Here is a 17,862-nt window from a genome sequence, read left to right as displayed (position 1 = left end):
ATACTCAAAGACACATCAAGCAGAGCCTGGGAACTTAAAATTAGCCTTCTAAAATCACAGTGAGACAGGAAAATCATGTTATTGCCTTGGAGCGGGGTAAAATAATTACATCTGAGAGCAATACATTCCAACATTGGATTAAAGGGGATATGGAGAACAGGAAACAGACCCAGCAGACAGTGAAACAAGATGAGGGAGGCGACTTGCTATAGCCCACACATACCACACTGTCCTGATAAAACTACAACAGATGCTATTTTCCAGCTGAGCAGGCATATTAACCCAGGAAGCATACTTCATCACAACACCTGTGACATGTTTAGCAAAAAAGGCTGCAGAGCTCAACGCACGGCCAAACTGTTGAGGTTACAAAATACTCCCCAGTTTGTCCACATAAAGCTGGCATGCTGCAATAGACACATGGCTAGAGGTGGGGTGCAGGTGTTGGCTTCAATCATAGAGGTGGTGTGCAGACAGCTGTGGCTGCCAAAAAAACACTCAGTAGCTATAGAGTAGACAGCTGCAGCCAGTTCTTATTCAGGTGTAATAATGAGATCAGAATGGCTAATTAGTAAATTTATAAGATGTTGGTCTTCTGATATCTAGACAGAGTGTAATGCTCTTGACTCTGAGGCAGGCACAATATTACAAATGATTTTTCCCACAATCTGCTCAGAATCAATCATCATGATGTATGCTACCAGTGCCCTTTCATATTCAAATGAGGAAGACTTTGGAGCGTACACAGTCCGGGCAGCTGTGGAAAGAACGAACCTATTCAGGAGATTTAAAGAAGGGATCATCTTCTCATATCAGTCATCTTGTCTTGGCTCTGTTGCTACGTCCCAATTCAGGCCCTCCGTACATTATCCAGTGTCAGTCAGTTGTTTTAAAGATTTTCAGCTTGTTAACTTGAGAAACATGATGTTAACATCATGTGGTCATGATCTGGTGGGCATCCGTTACTGGTCAGGAACAAGACTATCACAAGGTGTAATAAGTGATAACACCCTGGATGTCTTTATTAATGACATGGCATTATGGAGACATTTATTTAAAAATATAATTACAATTAGCCAGGAACCTTTTGGGAAATGTGCTTACTCGCTGTCTTGCAAGATTTAATAAGAAATTCCACATTGTTTGAATTGTACATCTTCGGCACTTCACAACAGAGTAACTACAGTGAGGTCATACTGTCAGTGATATCCAACTGCACATATGATAGGTAATAAGACGTTAACAAGATGAGAAGACTGATACCACTCTCATATCTGGGGAGACAGCCAGCAGCTGACAGATGAACTAAGTACAGAGAAGGTGAAAATAGCTAGCCTGCTCTGTCCAAGGTTTAACAAAAAACGCCTTCTAGTGCCTCTAAGGTTCACTGATTCCTGGGTTATAACTTTACTAGTAGTACGTAGTTGTTGTAGTCTTATAGGGGATTATGTGGTGGATCATTTCTTGGCTGCCCAAACCAACCTCCGTTCAAACTTTATGACTAAACGACTTAAAGATTGAATGTGAATTGTAGAAATTTGAGTTTGTTATGTGGAATTTCGAAAGCAGCTTTCTCTTACAACTGAACATAAATAATACAATTGTTGCATTATTTATTATATTAAATCGACTCACATTGAACTGAAAGACTGTGTACACAGACTTCTGTCTGTGTAAAGGCAATTTCAAGATTTCTTTCAAAATACATTAAATATGTTGGAAAATAGTTGCTGAAAAAAAGACTTTAAACGATATATTACTGAAATGTGGAGTCAGAGGTTAAAATAGTTTTTCACCAGTTTTCAGTCCAGAATTTTGTGGGCGGTCCTAAAGGGTGGCTCGATGACACGCTGAGGCCACCCTGAGCGTACCCCTGCCCCCCTAGCAGAGAGATAGAGATTAATTAATCTCTATCAGTGTTTCAAAGTTAGTCATGAAATTTTCTGAACTCATCTGACACGTTTCAGTCGCTTCAAAATTACTGCTTGACTCCTCGCATGAGTGGGCATGGCTTCAGCACATTCAGTGGACACACCCCCACAGTCCTGGAGCTGAGAGTACTGCTCATTTTTACCTGATTCTGACACCTAATATCATAAACTTGTCGATATTTTTAATCAGTCAAATTTGGCTGGGTGGTTAATAACACATTCTTCTTTGGTCTGATAAACTCAGAAGGCATATTGATTCTTACTTTACACCGAGGGTCTTGACATTATTATTCAGCTTCTCGACATGCATTTCTGGGTAGAAGTGTGTTTTATTCACTGTGTGGCGGCTTGAAAGCATCGCCTCCCCCATGACTGTGACTAGCAGGTTAACAGCCTTATTCTCTTTTCATACTCGGGCATTTTCACTAAAGATATCACCATGCATAATGTTGCATAAGACATCCACATATGCATCAACATTTATTCCTCTGTATGAACAAACAGCAGAGTGTGTGGGAGAAAATTCAACACGGCGTTCTGCCATCAAGCCTCAAGGTGATGTTAGACAAGAGAATACAGAAATCCACAGGTGTCCAGAAATTCACAAGTTCTCATTGTGTTGTGTTCCCAGAGGTAATTTGGTGTCACATGATGGCAGTGACATGTAATTAGTAAGCGGTGACACGTCAGGCAACAGCTGTGTCCATCAGCGCGGGGGGATGCCTTAACCAGCTCAAATGAGATCAATTGAGGCCACTCAAAGTGGGAGATTATAGCAGGGAGACGTGACAGCAACATGCCACTCTGATTTATTTTTTCACCCTGATGCTCTGCGAGCACCACACATGCACAAACACACTTATACACACACACACACACAAACCCCTGCATCATTTTAGTGTCACTCTGCGCTGCATTAAAGAACAATTATCTGGCCATTATGAAGATCTAGCAGCTCGGGAAAACAATTCTCCGTAATTATATTGTCGACCTGTATGAACTGATTTGTTTGTGCATTTGCTTAAGTGATTGGAATAAGTAACTCCTGCAGCTACAGCTAAAATAGCTGATACACCATGCAGATCATTTCTACCTGGCAAGACCTTTTTTTTTCCTCTTAAAGATGCAATACTGACAGAAAGTAAAATGAACTATGAGGAAGACCCAAAGAGATTAAAAATAATCACAAGTTCAACACTTTGCATGATATAGTGAGTCGAGAATCAATCCACAAAAACAAACAGGAAGTCAGAGGAACTGATTAGCCAAGTGTTGAATCATTTATCAAACATCGTCTTTCGCCTGCTAAACAGTGAGCTGAGGTACTCATCTGAAGCCTTCTAGGGATAAAGAACATCTTTAATCATGAATAAACATCTTAATGATTTACTACACAGGATGTGTTTTTTGGCACAAAGCCATTTACTGCTTAAAGGGATAGTTTAGGTATTTTAAAGTGTTGTTGTAAAGATACTTACCCATAATCAATGTGTTACAGTAGATGGCAGTCACCGTGCCCCCATGTTTGGAGAGGCAGGGACAGAAAAAAATCAACATCTGTTTAAGTGTATTGTTATGTATATATTAAGAATATTTCACCTGCTTTAACTTGACATCAGGCAGCCTTTTTCTTTTGCACTAGCTGTTTTCATTTCTAACTGATTTCAAAGTGTTTGGTTCAGAAAGTTGCAAGATCAGGCTGGAATCAAACTTCAGGTTTCTAAACTCTGTCCACAAATTCATCTTGTTAATCAGAATGTGACAGGTGGGTACCATTACAGGTGGCTTGTTTGAGCAACCAGGCGTCATCCAGCCCACGCCGGCTCCACCCACAAGGGCGTGCCCATTTTTAGATTAGCCGGAAGGCGGCAGATGCAGGACTGACAAGATGGCAGCAGTCAGATCCACCACACTCTGTCACAAATACGTGCATATTTTATACTGTCTATGATATCCACTGGCTACACTGGAAACCCTGAAACATTGGTCGTTACCCCCAGAGACTGAATCATCGTCAGACGATAACCAAAATTACCAGCTATGTTAAAAAACTGCATGTTTCAGGTTTTTTTTACCAATGGGAACATTTAAGCACAAACATTCGTAGACTTCACTTTTCTAGCTTCAGGGACAAACTACAACTTTAACTGCTAGTCCAGCAGTTTCTTAACTGTGTCTCTCTCTGCAGTTGATCACTAAGCACATACTGTACAGGACCTGTACTCCCACATTCGGTCTCTATCTTCTTCCCGTCTGCAGCCTTCTCACCTCCATACTTCACTAAATAACTCATAAGAACATACAGCATGCTGACTGTAAAACTGCAGGATACCTTTGATCTCTCCAAAGACTTTTACATCAAGGTCCTAACAACACTGATCCAAGAAAACATGTTTTTCTGTGATATCAGTTTGAGAGCTCTTACTGTATATCTTTGGTTCGGAGTTTGAAGAAGATCACTTTGAGGTTTCGCAGCGATGCCCTGATCTTAAAGGACACATATATCTCTCTCTCTCATTTCACTCCAGCCTCTAGCTTCAGATCCAACTGCTTCAATTCGTTTTCCCCCCTTTTAGTCTCATCTCTTCCCCTGCAAATTCCACTTCTCTCCTAGATGCCCAATTTCTCAATCACTTCTGTTACAGCTTGACAGTCCACTCAGACAACAGGGTAACCTTGGTGGATGGACTGTCTATAAGGGATGAGGGGATGAGGGGATGAGCCCCCCTACCTTATTTGTCAAGACTGAAGCCACCAAGCCTTTCTGATCTACCTAAAGGCTGTGCTGCAGACAGCCAGCCCGTCTCTTCTTTAAAAGCTGCTACTTCTTTTCCACACAAGACTGTGGAGGATTGGTTCATATATGTCTATTGTGCTACACACTGTATAGATTCAGCAATGGAGTGGCCATTGCAATTGTACAGAGGCTGACAGTGAGGCAGCTGTGACAGATGCAGTCTGGGTATCTGTTGCTGGAGCTGCCAGCTTTGCAGTGGGTGCCTTGGAAGAGGATGACTCGGTAACTGAGAGTGACTGCAGAGCAGCCTCTTGACTCCTCACTGTGCTCCAGACTGCCACACAGGGCATGCATTACTGTAGAAATACATACAGATAGGCTGAATGTGAAATGTGTGCATTTACTGTAAGAGGGTGGAATATCGAGCAGAATGAGGCGCGCTGCCTGGAGGCCATAACTCTGACAGCAGGAGGTTGCAAATGTAGCAGATACGGACATATGAAAAAATATTTCTCAGGACTCATAACTTTGACTCTCTTCACACTTGACAAAAAAATGAGTTTAAGTGGAACCATCACAGAATATTCTCCCACAAAATAAGTACCCTTGCCTGCTTTTCAGCCAAGCTTTGCTAGTGGAATAATTCAGCATTTTCAATTCATTGTCTTGCCAAGAGCTGGATAAGGAGGTCGACATCCGTTTCTGAAGAGCCGTTGAAGTTTAAAATGTGTGGCCACCACCGTGTTGTTTATTCCTGCTGTGAATTTGGACATCCTAATATGGGGGCTTATGGTGATTGACATGTTCTGTCGCCAGTTTCAAATGGCCATTTGAATAACTGCAAATGTTTTTACAGCCATGGAGGTTGCTGCTTGGGGAAAACATATCTCTAAAGCTAATACAATTAACATATATGTTATATATCATATATATCAAAACGCTGATTTTGTTTGTATAATCCAAACAAAAACCAACATCACTGCACCAGCCAACAAATAGTCCTGCAGCCTTATATTTACACATTCAGGTGTCCATCTTTTTTAGCTCCGTTTTGGGTCTCCACCAACTCCTAAAGGGGAATATCTGGCTGTTTTGCTGCTAAATGCTCCACTATATTCACTGGCCTGTTGGTATCTGTGTCTAGCTCACATTTGGTGCTGAGCAGGTACAGTGTACAGAGGATTTTTACAGCCTGAAACTCGCTATAAAGCTCCAAACGGGTGGATAAAACCTGAAGGTTTAAATAATTATGCCTACAGTTTGCACTAATGATGTGTTTTCTTTACCATCTTTTTTAGCGAGTGTACAGTGTATCAAGTAAAGCATGTGTGTGCTGGTTCTTCTCTGAGGGTGTGAAGCTGAAAACTCATGGACCTTTGTGATTCAGTATTTTCTCTGTTTGCGCTGCCCCCTCACACCTACCTGTGATGCCTCTGGTTGAGCTAAAATGAAGACGGGAGCGTCTTATCATACAGAGGCAGAGTTCTCTGTAAAGTGGTGAACAATCTGTTACCTCAGGCGCTGAATACTCATCCAACCCTGCAACACAGGCCTTGAGGAAGTTTCCATTGCACTTCTTCATTTTGTTGAAGTGCAATGGTAATATTAGCAGCAGTGATTGTTGTAGCTGAAGTGGGTTTTTGGCACTCGCCTCAAGTGGGTTTTAATTGACGCGGGGAATGTAAAAAGCACAAAAGAAGAGTGGAAATTGGGATTTTTTTTTAATACCAGCCAATTAATATGCATAATGAGCAAGAATGCAGTTACAAGAGCGTGTTTTCATAGAGTGAAGTGATAAGAAAACACAAGCAATCTGTTATCTTTAACGTCTGTTGAACTTTGCATTTTTGTTTTTATCCATATCTGATGAAGCTGAAAACAGGCAGAGATGGAGGAGGAGTGAAATAAACAGAAATTAGGTGGCAGACAGAGACATATGATCATTTTCTTCCCATCATTTCTAAGCTATCAAAAAAATGTATATATGACTGCATAGCTTTATTAGTAAGCTGCTGTAACTTCATCATTATAACTAATAAAACTACAGCATGTATTTGTAAAACCTACCCCGGATACACATCACTAACTCGGTGCACCAGAGTTTATAATAAAAGCTCTCTCACATTGACTAATGTATCTTCCTCTTTGCAGTTCTTTAGTAACATAACAGGCACACTCCATTAAATCCGCGAGACTGTCAGTTTTTCAGACACCTATTATTATTAGAGAAAGGCATCTGCATACAGTATGCACACATGCTCAAAGAGCAGGGCAGCGGAGTCATTATGTGATGCATTTATCTTTGTGGGAGGCAGTGGAGGGGAAGTGTGAGCATAAAGCAGCTAGCTTCCACTCTGTCACCCTAAGTAAAGACGCACAGCCGAACAAAAGAGAGGAGCGATTAGGACGGAGTATCAAATATACATCGTTAGCGTTAACGGTGGGTAATTGGTCATGGAGAAGTTTTCAGTACCTAAAAAAAAAAAGAGATTTAAAAGGAGAGAGAGGGAAAAGAAGGACCTGGATAAATTGAGAAACACTAGAGGGAGAGGCATTGAGGTGAGTGTGAGGCAGGGTGAATGAAGATGTCCATGTGGGGAAAAGTGATTAATCCTGGCCTGCATGACCGATCTCTTTCGAAAAAGGTGGCCTGCTGTGCGCCATGAATCACACTGTGTCCTGGGCACTGTCTAATTCACTAGTGAAGAAAACACTTTAACAGAGCTGTGAGAGTTGTTCTGTTGCAGGACTCATGGCAGGCACAAACAACACAGGCATACACACTGACGTTTGGGCGTGTTACATTAGGCAGCAAGTGAACATTTTGTCCTCAAAGTTGATGTTAAAAGCAGTCTGCAGTGGTCAATACCAATCGAAAGAACTGGGCGACATGGTCACGGACAACCAAGGCCCATTGACGCAGATCGTTGGTCCAGGCTGACCGTTGACTTGGCTTCCAATTCCCCAGATTTCAATTCAATCGAGCATATTTTGGATGTGCTGGACAAAAATCCAATCCATGGGGGTCCCACCGCACAACTTACAGGACTTAAAGGATCTCCTGCTACCAGAGCACACCTGCACAGGTATAGGAGTCTGTGTCTCGATGGGTCAGGGCTGTTTTAATGTTTTAATATGTACAATCCTTTCATTTATGTTAATGTGACCGGACCCAGTTATAATCCTGTTAAAAGCAGATTGTGTTAAGTGTCGTAGGATTGTTTAATGAAGCCCCACATTCAGTAGAAGGAAAATCAAAATAAATCTAATTAATCAGTTTTATTACCTGCAAAGTGAATTCTCAATACGCTGATGAATATGGTAAATTACAACCTGCAGCTTATTCTTAACTTTTGGCCATTATTCCTATTAGTAATTGCTGAGATCTGGGAACTTGGGAGAATCTTCACAACAAAGTATTTTTCGCCAATTAAAATAAAAACAAAATAAATAATAAAATCTCAAATAATTTGCATGTCACTGTGTTTTGCACACAATTACTGTGGTACGTTAGGTCGAAGATAATCCAGAAAGTTGGTCTGTTATCTGTGATTGATGTTTCTAATGAACTTCTTGGGTCATATAGTTAAAGTTTGGTTAATTGCTGTGTCTTGCACTGTCGGCCTTCTTTTTATATAACACAATTATCATCCCTGGTAAAGAACAATGGCTCCTGGCATTTTAAACTTTTAGGTTTTGAAACTCACTTCCTTTCTTTAGACTTTAGTGTTTGGCTAATATCAGGCAGGTGCAGGCGACCTCTCCAGAGGCTTTGACAGTACAAGAGTTCAGCAAAAGGCTGGGGAGTTTTGGTGTTCAATGCTGTACAGTGGTAAATCCTGAATCTCAGTCTGCATTGTCATTGTGGGAATGTTAGCACGATGATTTCGCTAAGTGCATAAGTACTCCATAAATACTCTTGCCATGCCCATCAGGTGTTGTAGGGACAATACCTGGACGAAGTTTCTTACATCTAGACGCTCTGATCACTCCTCCCCACAGTGGTGCTACATAAGAAGTTCGTCAGTGGGAACATGAACGTTGGTGGTAAATCTGCCAATAGTTGTCAGGACATTTCATCCCAAACCACCAAAGTTAAGTTGACGGTGGTGCTAGAGGAAAGGAATGTCAGTACCAAAGTCCACACCAATCCATCTAAAGACATTTCAATCTGGACCAAAGTGATTGACCAACTTACTGACATTGCAATAGAGCCATGCTGCTAAAGTGTTAAAAAACACATCCTACACTCATACAGCAGATTTTAGAGATGAGTTAAGTATAGCTGCAGTATTCCAAACGCCTGTGATAATAACTGTATAATTATAACACTTGCAGGCATAAAAAAATAATAAACTGGAGAGAAGTATCCAATTAAAACTGGTCACAGAAAGGAATCCTCTACTGGAACATTGGAAAGACTCAGCCGCTGCACACCAGACTGACTTCTGTCCTGCACATATAGGATCACTCTTTTCCTGTGAACCTTTATTTGTGTGCTATCTGCTATCTTTGGGCCAGTGCAGAGATAAAAGGGTTCCATAATAAACTTCCTTTCCACCTCAGTTCACTGCGTTACCTGAAATAGTCACAGCCGGACTGCGAGCTCGCAGGCAGGCAGTCTTTCTGGCACACAGAGTCCCAGATTGATCCACAGCAGGGTGTATGGAAGATCTATCTGAGGACGAAGTCAACAGGTTGTTCAGGACAAAACACACATTTTATCTGCAGGATGTAAAACCATTATTTCGTGGTCTCTGTAGTCTCTTGCTGTGGCACTTCTTTCTTGTCAGGAAATTAATTTAAAAAAAAAGAAAAACACTGTGGTGAAGAGCTAAAATGGAGGTAAGCTTTTTACTCTGTGTAACAGCAAAGTGGTGCAGTATCTCAGACAAATACCATTTTAAAAAACTGGTCTTATATTCCTCTTTCTGTATAACTTCATATCTCAATTGTTATTGTTCAACTGTTAAGCCCTCACCATTAAAGCCTCAAAAGATTCAAAGCCGTCCTCACGACTGCTGCCGGTTTTCCACAGATTTCTGAGAATCAAGAGAAAGTTCAATATTCGTTCAGAGATTATAAATTGGAGAGGAGAAATGGGCATATTGTGAAATGGTCCTTACTATCAGTCAAAGAGACACAAGCACCATCATTAAATGAAAACTGGCAAATTCCAACTCTGTCTTTTGACGATGTCTCATTAAAATCCTCTTATCTTGGCGGAGGAGTTTCGGCTTCAGTGGAGCAGCAGCGCTCGCGATAATGACTTTAGTGACATTGCAGCATATCTGCGCATATTATAAAGTCCATCTGTAAAGGTGATTTAAAATAGCTCTGAATATTCAGCTTCACTCAATGGTTTCATTCATGAAGCCCACACAAACAAAACCAAAGACGGGAGAGAAATGGATCACAGTGGAAATATACTTGGAAAGTTTTAATCTAAACTTAAAGAGTAGAACTGACACAACACACACACACACACACACACTCCATCTCACTTAAAGAAACTGGGAAGTTTACATACATATAAACTCATGAAGAGTGAGTACAGTGTGTGCTTTCACCAGCTGCTGGCAAAGGTCACTGTGCAGTAAATCTCTGCACCGTGCAGAAGGTTGAAAGTTTATCTTCATCGTGAAATAACAACACAGTGTGGGTTGGTGTGACGGTAAAAGAAAGTGCTGAAGAATATTGTATTATATATAAATATCTGCTTCCCGTAAGAATCTACAGAGTATTGTTATCTTGCATCCAAGGACTGTTGTATAAACTAATGAGTCTGAGTCATCACAGTTTGCATATAAATCACAGGCTGGATGAAGTCATTATGAGATTTCCCCACACGCTTTGTGAAATTAACCATAAATGATTGATTGGATCCTACTTTTTTAAAAGAAAATAAATAATTTCTACCCACATCCTGTTTTTTTTTTTTTGCCTCACCCGTGTTTTATTAAACAACACTTATGTACAAATATATTCATTACAGGACATGTAAAATAGTACATCTCAACATGGTGTAAATGGCTTTGGGTGCATCTAGTACAAATATCCAAACTCCACTATGATACTGTACATATTCACACAACACTAAGTAAACACACTTGTGAAATTCAAGCATCTGAAACATGTTTTTTTTTTGTTTTAAACAAAGCTTTCTCTTTGATTGCTTGTGATTTTTTATTTATTTTTATTTTTTTACTAATCTAACTGATCCATCACATGACACATTTCATCATGACCGTGTGGTCCTAAAGCAGCTTCAATCCCACCAGAATTCAAAGTACAATCATGCAGTTCCCTGAGAGGTAATACCAACTTTGGCAGCCAGTCCCTTGGTCAAAGGTAAGGGAGCTGAGTCACTGTGACAGCATTTCACTCTCCTTTTCAAAGAGAGTCTCATGGGACAGCCTGGATCTTGCCTTAGAAAAGAGTCTCGGTCCACAGGTCCTCCTCTGGTCATAGGCAGTCCCTGCACAGTGCCACCTGTCCGTTGCGATAGTCCCTGCAGGGACAAAGGCGTTGATATTTAGCACTGGAGCCGGCACAGCTGAACAGGAGCGGATCCTGCTGCAGGCCACATTCGGCATGCTCTGCCGAGAAAGCCGGGAAGAGGTGGTTCATCTCGGACTCCAATCCCTCACACTGGAAGTCCAGCCTAAAAAAACAGACGCAAATTTTAAGGGTATTAATTATTATCCTACTAAAACAACACACCAACATATTAAATATTAATGTAAGCAGGAGTGCCAGAGGGTATCAATGATTATTCCACTAATATATTCAATATTAATGTTACAGTGCTGCCTCTAGGACCTCAAGAAGTGAAATATTAAAAGGGAAAAGGTGAGCTGGTTTGTACTTTGTGCTGCTGAATAATTTTGAAACAAGTGCAGAGGAGGCACAACACTGCGGGGGGATAGTTAGTGAGTCAAATGTATTGGTGTTTCAAGATGAGCACCTTTGGGCTGCACGGTTCTGTTTTTAAGAAGGTCCTAACAAGGCATTTCACAAAATAATCAATAGTGTGGGTGGTGTATTGAGCAAGAATACAGTTCAGGTTTTGTATTTAAAGAAAGACAATGTAGTGGATATCACCACCATGAGTATAAAGTTGACATGCAATGTTCCCAATGAAGAATCATCTTACGCGCTGAAGGCCTCCTTAATGTTGATGAAACGATACAAGGCGGGTTCACAGATTAGTCCTGAACTCTGGCACGCCTCCACACACGACTGGCCCTCCAGTGAAGTCAAGAGCCTCAGTGCGCTGAGGGGCGGCCAGGACGTGTAGTAGCTGGCGTTGGAGGCCCAGGTTAGGATGCTGGAGTTGGGCAGGAGCATAAAAGGACTGGGAGGGCTGCCCAGCCAGGCCCCAGATGAGTTTACTGGAGGAAACGGAGCCTCGGGGGAACAAAAGTCCTGCAGGTGCACAGACAAAATGATCCACATCAGGAGTATTTTCAGTGCTGTAATGCAAACACTTTGACCTGTCAGCTAGAATAAATGCTCCACTGCAGAGCAGGGACAAATTATACATTCAGCAAAATATACAACATCTGGACCGCTGATACGGTGAGTTATAAAAGATCTGTTGCAATACAAAAGCTGCTCATCGGGACCGACAAATCCTCGTCAATCTTCCATGAAATAATATGAATGCAGTTATGCCACCCGATAACAAATGAGGTCTAGGAGCAGAATTAGACTCTGGTGAGAGCCCTGATTAGATTCCCCCTCCAGCTGGGGCTATTCATAAAACCCAGGTAATAAAATTTCTCTGACATGTCCCACTGGCCTCCAGACCCGTTTATTAAACTGGTTCCTTGTGCCCGGAGGCAATAACTAGGCTTCCAATCTCTCCATCTCAGCTGCACTTCCACTCCCAAACACAGACATCATGCGCGATACACACACACAAACACACACCTCATCGGTCATATAAGTAGATACGGAAAGAGACAGCAGAGTTGTGTCGAGATGCTACTATTTGTAATTATTTTATACTCAGTCAAACACTTTATTTTCATGTTTGCATGTATTTAGTTTTGAAAGTGACGGATTATGAGAAAATTCCCAGAATTCCTTGGTATATTTTTTTAACTTAAGAGCCACTGAAGTCACTGAAAAGAAATGTTACGGCATGTTATTTATGTTCTGATATCATTTATGTATAAAGTCAGTCTATGTGTTGAATAGTAAATGAAGCTCAGGTTATGTTTCTAGTTGCTGATGTTCTGTTTGGAGTTATTAAATACAGTTTGTTGCAGTTTATGAAGCAATTCTAATAAGCATGGTAATATATGCATAGAAGTCAGCAGAGTACCCGATCGTCAGTTTTTGACCATGTAAACCATGTGAAGTAGAGCATCAAGTGGGTAATGGGTTTGCATGACACTTAAAATAAATCATCGTTCAAGTTCCTTTCCTTGTTGCATCACGATTACACTGGGTTCAATTACAAGTCAAAATACTCTGCAGACTAAGTGGCCCTGGAACTTGGAGCTTGTGGTAAAACAGCCACTACAATCATCGTTGTTAAGGTACGTGTATTTCAGTATTAAGACCTTATGTGATTACTGCAACTTTAGAGATATGTCTTTTTGATTCTACCACTCATGTGTCATCAAAGTCAGAACATTCCCAATCCTACAGAGAGAGCATAAAAGAACATTTAAAATAAACCTGGCTGTTATTTATGTAGATTTCGCAGACTCATTAAATGTCAGAAAGAACTTTGTTTGACCCGGTCGTGCACTGTACACATTGCATACTTAGATTAGAACTTGCAGGAAAAAGTCTAAACTGAACTGTTTCATTAAAAAATGAGACCTTGCTGTGAACACATTTTCAATATAGTGACTATAATGAACTTTTTGAGTGTTTTCACTAGTTGTCTTCCAAACCTGGTTCAGACGACTGGATTAAACTGTTTATTTACAACCTGTGTGATCACCTGACCGGCCATGTTGCCTGACGTTGCTGCACTACCAGCTGTTGTTAAAGAAAGTTTCAGGAACACTACCACACCTTAACCGAGCCAAGTGTGACATTTCTATAAATACCCTCCTAACCCTCTCGTCTTCTTTTGCTCTCATATTCCGCACCTCACCTGCTCACCCAGTTTCCATCTCCAATATTTCTCCATCTCCTTCCTACTCTCCGTCACGATCCCCACCAAAGCTTCCCCACAACGCAGCACGAGAAGAAGTTCACTCTTCACTCACAATGTTTAGTTTTGTTAAATGATTAAAACGTATCTTGATGATGTTGTGATCCTCGCTAGTGAGTCACTAAAAATCAGCATTTCTCCTTTACATAACCTGGTTTCTAGACTCCATGAATCGTAGGTGGCTGTAGCGATTTATGTGTTTTGGTACTGACCTTCTCTGATGTGAGTTATTTAACAATCGCTGCATGTTCCAACAGTCTGAGCGATGTTAAATCAAGGTGTTACTAATAACATTAACAATGCTCTGTTCAGTTCAAGTGTCCCGGTGAAGCCGATGATAGTGAACCAGCATGCACAACACCAAGACCTGTGTTTTTCCTACTGTGACATGTTAAAATAAAATGTCCATTCAACCAGGTATCTCAGAGAAACTGCCACTCATTGTTTTATTATTTATTATATATGCACTACTCTGTATGATTAGTAGCCACAAAGTAAGAAACATCTCTGTAATGTTCCTCTAAATGTGTCTCTCTGTCGAGTGATCTTTCAGTTGAGTGCTCTAAATGTGTCTCTCTGTCGAGTGATCTTTCAGTTGAGTGCTTTCTACATAATTATACAGGATACAACAAAAATAATAACAGGACAGGTAAAAGTGTAAAAAAAATTACTTGTGCTTGGCTGTAACATCCCATCATACAATCTGACTGAAAATGTTCACAAGGGAAGAGACTCAGCTGCCAGTATATTGTATGAGAGGGTCACAGTGGAACTGGAGCTCTGACAGTGGACAGAGCCGAGAGGAAGATAACGAGGGAGAGAGACTCAGTCGGGGAGTAGAAAAAAAAAAAAAAACAAGTTGAGAAGTTGGAAATAAAATTGGAAAAGTCTGAAATGGGGGAAAAGAAGGTTAAGAAGAAAGTGGAAGAAAAGAAAGGGATGGAGAGTCTGATTGGGAGTCTGACCTTGTAGACGAAAGAAAGGGATGGAGAGTCTGATTGGGAGTCTGACCTTGTAGACGTCACGAGGGCAGTCACAGTCTCAGTTGGTCACGGCATGTTGAGAGAGAGAGAGAGTGTGTGTGTGTGTGTGTGTGTGTGTGTGTGTGTGTGTGTGTGTGTGACAGCCAGAGAGAGAGATGTGCCAGAGCAGAACATAGGCTTGTACATTTCCTTAACCCGCCACTACCACAGATTAAACCAACTCACAGCATGAAAGAAGTACTAGAGGATGACATGCATGTAAATATAGAGAGTATATTTATATGTGTATGTGTCGAGTGTTTAATTTTTCTGCCATTTCTTTTTTGGTTGTGTGTCCATGACAGCAATCCTGGATTTCATTTCAAATGAACAACAACAACAACATCTTCACTACTGATTGAATCTCATTTTGATGTGTTTTTAAGGCTAGAAAACAAGTTCATGAGTATTATTTTTCTCTTTGTTCACCGTCCTCCTCGAGGACAATCACTGAGAAATATTAGTCACTGTGCAAGTCTATTAAGCTTGCAGCTGGCGCCTGCTGCGAGTTTAATAGCTGACCCAGGCAGTGCACCCGAGAAATAAATATCGTGGCCAAGCAACTGAGAAATCCCAGAAAGGGAAATTCTTAAATAGAAGGTAAATGATTGTGCGGTTGGAGAAGTCCAATTGCTTGTGAAGAACCTTCTAACACATGATGAAATGAACACAGTCATCACCACACATATGACACAAAGATCGAGGTAAACAAGAGGAGGGACAAAGATTTAAACAAATATCGACTCGGAGCATGAAGACATGACACAATGTAGTTCAGGTGGTGTGCATCTGTTCCAAAAGAAAAAAAAAACTTCATAAACACTTGAAAATAAAATGAATTGGCGTCAGGAACAAGGCTCCAACATGCAACATAAAGCTCCTTCAAATCAGTTCAGTCTTCAGAAAAGAGCCAATTAAATCACCCCCCCACCACCACCTCCTTCCCGACCACCCTCCTGTCAACAAAGAAGCTCCGACGCCTCACAATGAAGACTGAGCTAATGAGCAGAGGCGACGTACACCTTTCCATTCTAATGCTGAGATGTTACGCCTCCTTCACACATTCATATTCTGTTGTGTTTGCAAGGCAGACACGTTCGTGAAATGAGGAGGCTGGAGGTGGTTGGAAAAGCTGATGTCTGCTTAGTGACCCGACCAGTTTCACCCGAAGTGTCTGAGCAACACTAGAAAGAGTCGAGGGAAGGAAGCCAGTACACCTTAAGGAAAAGAGTTTTAGGGAGATATTAGGAAAGAGATAGAGAGAGGAAGAGAGAGATAACCAACTTTTAAAAGCTGAAACTGCAGATGCATCACAATTTATTTAGATGAATACTCAAAGCAGAAGATATGATTTTATTATAAAACACTAAGCGCCCGAAAGCTTCCTCGAGAACCGTGCAGCTAAAGAATCTGCACAGCTTCCATTCGCCTCTAGTGTGGTCGCATTGCAAATGTTTAATTAAGAAAAAACTTTTTAGAGCTCAAGAACACACAATGCGTTATTGTTGAGCCACGCAGGAAAACACAGGTTACATTTGGCCAAACTCGACTCCACAGAGGCAGAGATGTTTGAACTTTTTTTAGTTAAAATGACTTGATCCTACATTTTCTACTCTGCAGCTCGATAGTATCTTCTTGTTATCCTCAGGATGCTGCTGAACTGTTTTCACATGCTGAGTAGTGTTTCTCGTCATGAGTAAACTGACTCTGATATTTCTTCAATTTGTCACGTGTACTACACACACAAGAAAAATTATGACAGTTAGAGGACACTAACCAACCAATGCAAGGTATATTAGATACTGTGATTGCCCCGCTCTATTATAAACACAGGCGTATGAGCTGCAGTAGTTTGAGCCAAAACAGGTTGAACAATTAATCTTACGGTTCCAGTTCACACTTACACCACTTACAAACTGTAACCGATCCAATCTGCTAGGAGACAACTCACGCACCAACAAATAACTTCTGTTACATCATAATGACCCTGACCAGCTGCCTGCTTTGAGTTTTTTGAGAGACACCCACCTGGTTCTGAATGTAGGCATTAACTCTTTCGAGCATCCCCTCGCAGGTGTACTCATAGGGCAGGAATGGCTCCACCTGCAAACACAGATGTGCACACAGATGAAGAAACAGTGTGGGGGGGTGTGTGTCCACAGAAGCCATTGTAATTACAGGAACTGAGCATCTGATAGTTAATCAAAGCTGACATATTCATTAGCGTAATTGTGAAAGGCTTATATCATGCCACAAGCCACACATTAAAATCAATGACCTAATACATCACAGGTGACAGCTTTGAAAAATTGATTTCATTATTTTTAGTGATGACCACATCAATATGTCAAACAATGGATTAAACTAACAGTGGAACCACCGGTCATCTAATCCTGAGGGGGCTCGTGTTTTTGTGCATTCTGGGTCCTTTGGGTGTAGTTATCGGTGTCGCTGTTTAAGCCCGGTCACTCATCGTTTGACTTTTGATGGATTAAAAACTCACTGACACAGATCACCGATCGATAGCTTCTCCTCTTCTTCTTTCTACGGTTTCGCACTAACAACAGCCTCGCCGAGAGCACGGCAGTGACAGGGAGAGCTAGGCGAACATTAATTACTGCATTTTGAAACCTATTGTGGTTTGATGGCACAAGTAATTATAAAAGATATCAGGATACATCCAGTGCAGAATCCCATCTGAATGTCTCCTGTGGTAGCTGAAGTGAGATGTCATTGTTTACTACGAGGCCTCCGAAGCAGTCGGGCTTTTAAATTGATAAATTGTTCCTCTTAGTGTTGTGTTCCTTTTAGCACTCTCTTATTACTTTATTTCATCTGAGTTTAATGAAATGTATCTGGCACTTCATCAGCTATTCCACAATGCAATTTGCCTTTTGGGCATCTTTATATAATAGAATCAGAGGAAGAGAGAGGAAAAAATGCTTCACACAGGGCGATTTGGACTCAGCGGCGGAATACATTTTTAAAATGACT

The 17,862-nt window shown here is 41.1% G+C and overlaps 1 protein-coding gene across 3 annotated transcripts in view; it reads right to left on the bottom strand.

Annotated features, from left to right (window-relative positions):
* Positions 1-10,315: 10,315 nt before the first annotated feature.
* Positions 10,316-17,862, bottom strand: part of mgat5b (alpha-1,6-mannosylglycoprotein 6-beta-N-acetylglucosaminyltransferase B) — a 58,499-nt gene continuing 50,952 nt past the window's right edge. For 2 of the 3 annotated variants that reach the window (XM_019262846.2, XM_010739270.3), the window contains exons 17-19: positions 16,897-16,971; positions 11,825-12,096; positions 10,584-11,332 (exon numbers count right to left, since the gene is read on the bottom strand). In XM_019262846.2, coding sequence (XP_019118391.2) covers positions 11,134-11,332; positions 11,825-12,096; positions 16,897-16,971 — 546 coding nt within the window. In that variant the 3' untranslated portion in view covers positions 10,584-11,133. Of the gene's footprint in view, positions 11,333-11,824; positions 12,097-16,896; positions 16,972-17,862 lie in introns of all 3 variants that reach the window. The other variant, XM_027285961.1, reaches the window with a different exon arrangement.

Source organism: Larimichthys crocea, chromosome XII (genome assembly GCF_000972845.2).
Source record: "Larimichthys crocea isolate SSNF chromosome XII, L_crocea_2.0, whole genome shotgun sequence".
Classification (NCBI taxonomy): Eukaryota; Metazoa; Chordata; class Actinopteri; family Sciaenidae; genus Larimichthys; species Larimichthys crocea.
The sequence above is the reverse complement of the archived record's forward strand: the minus strand, read 5'-3'. Positions and strand labels throughout refer to the sequence as shown.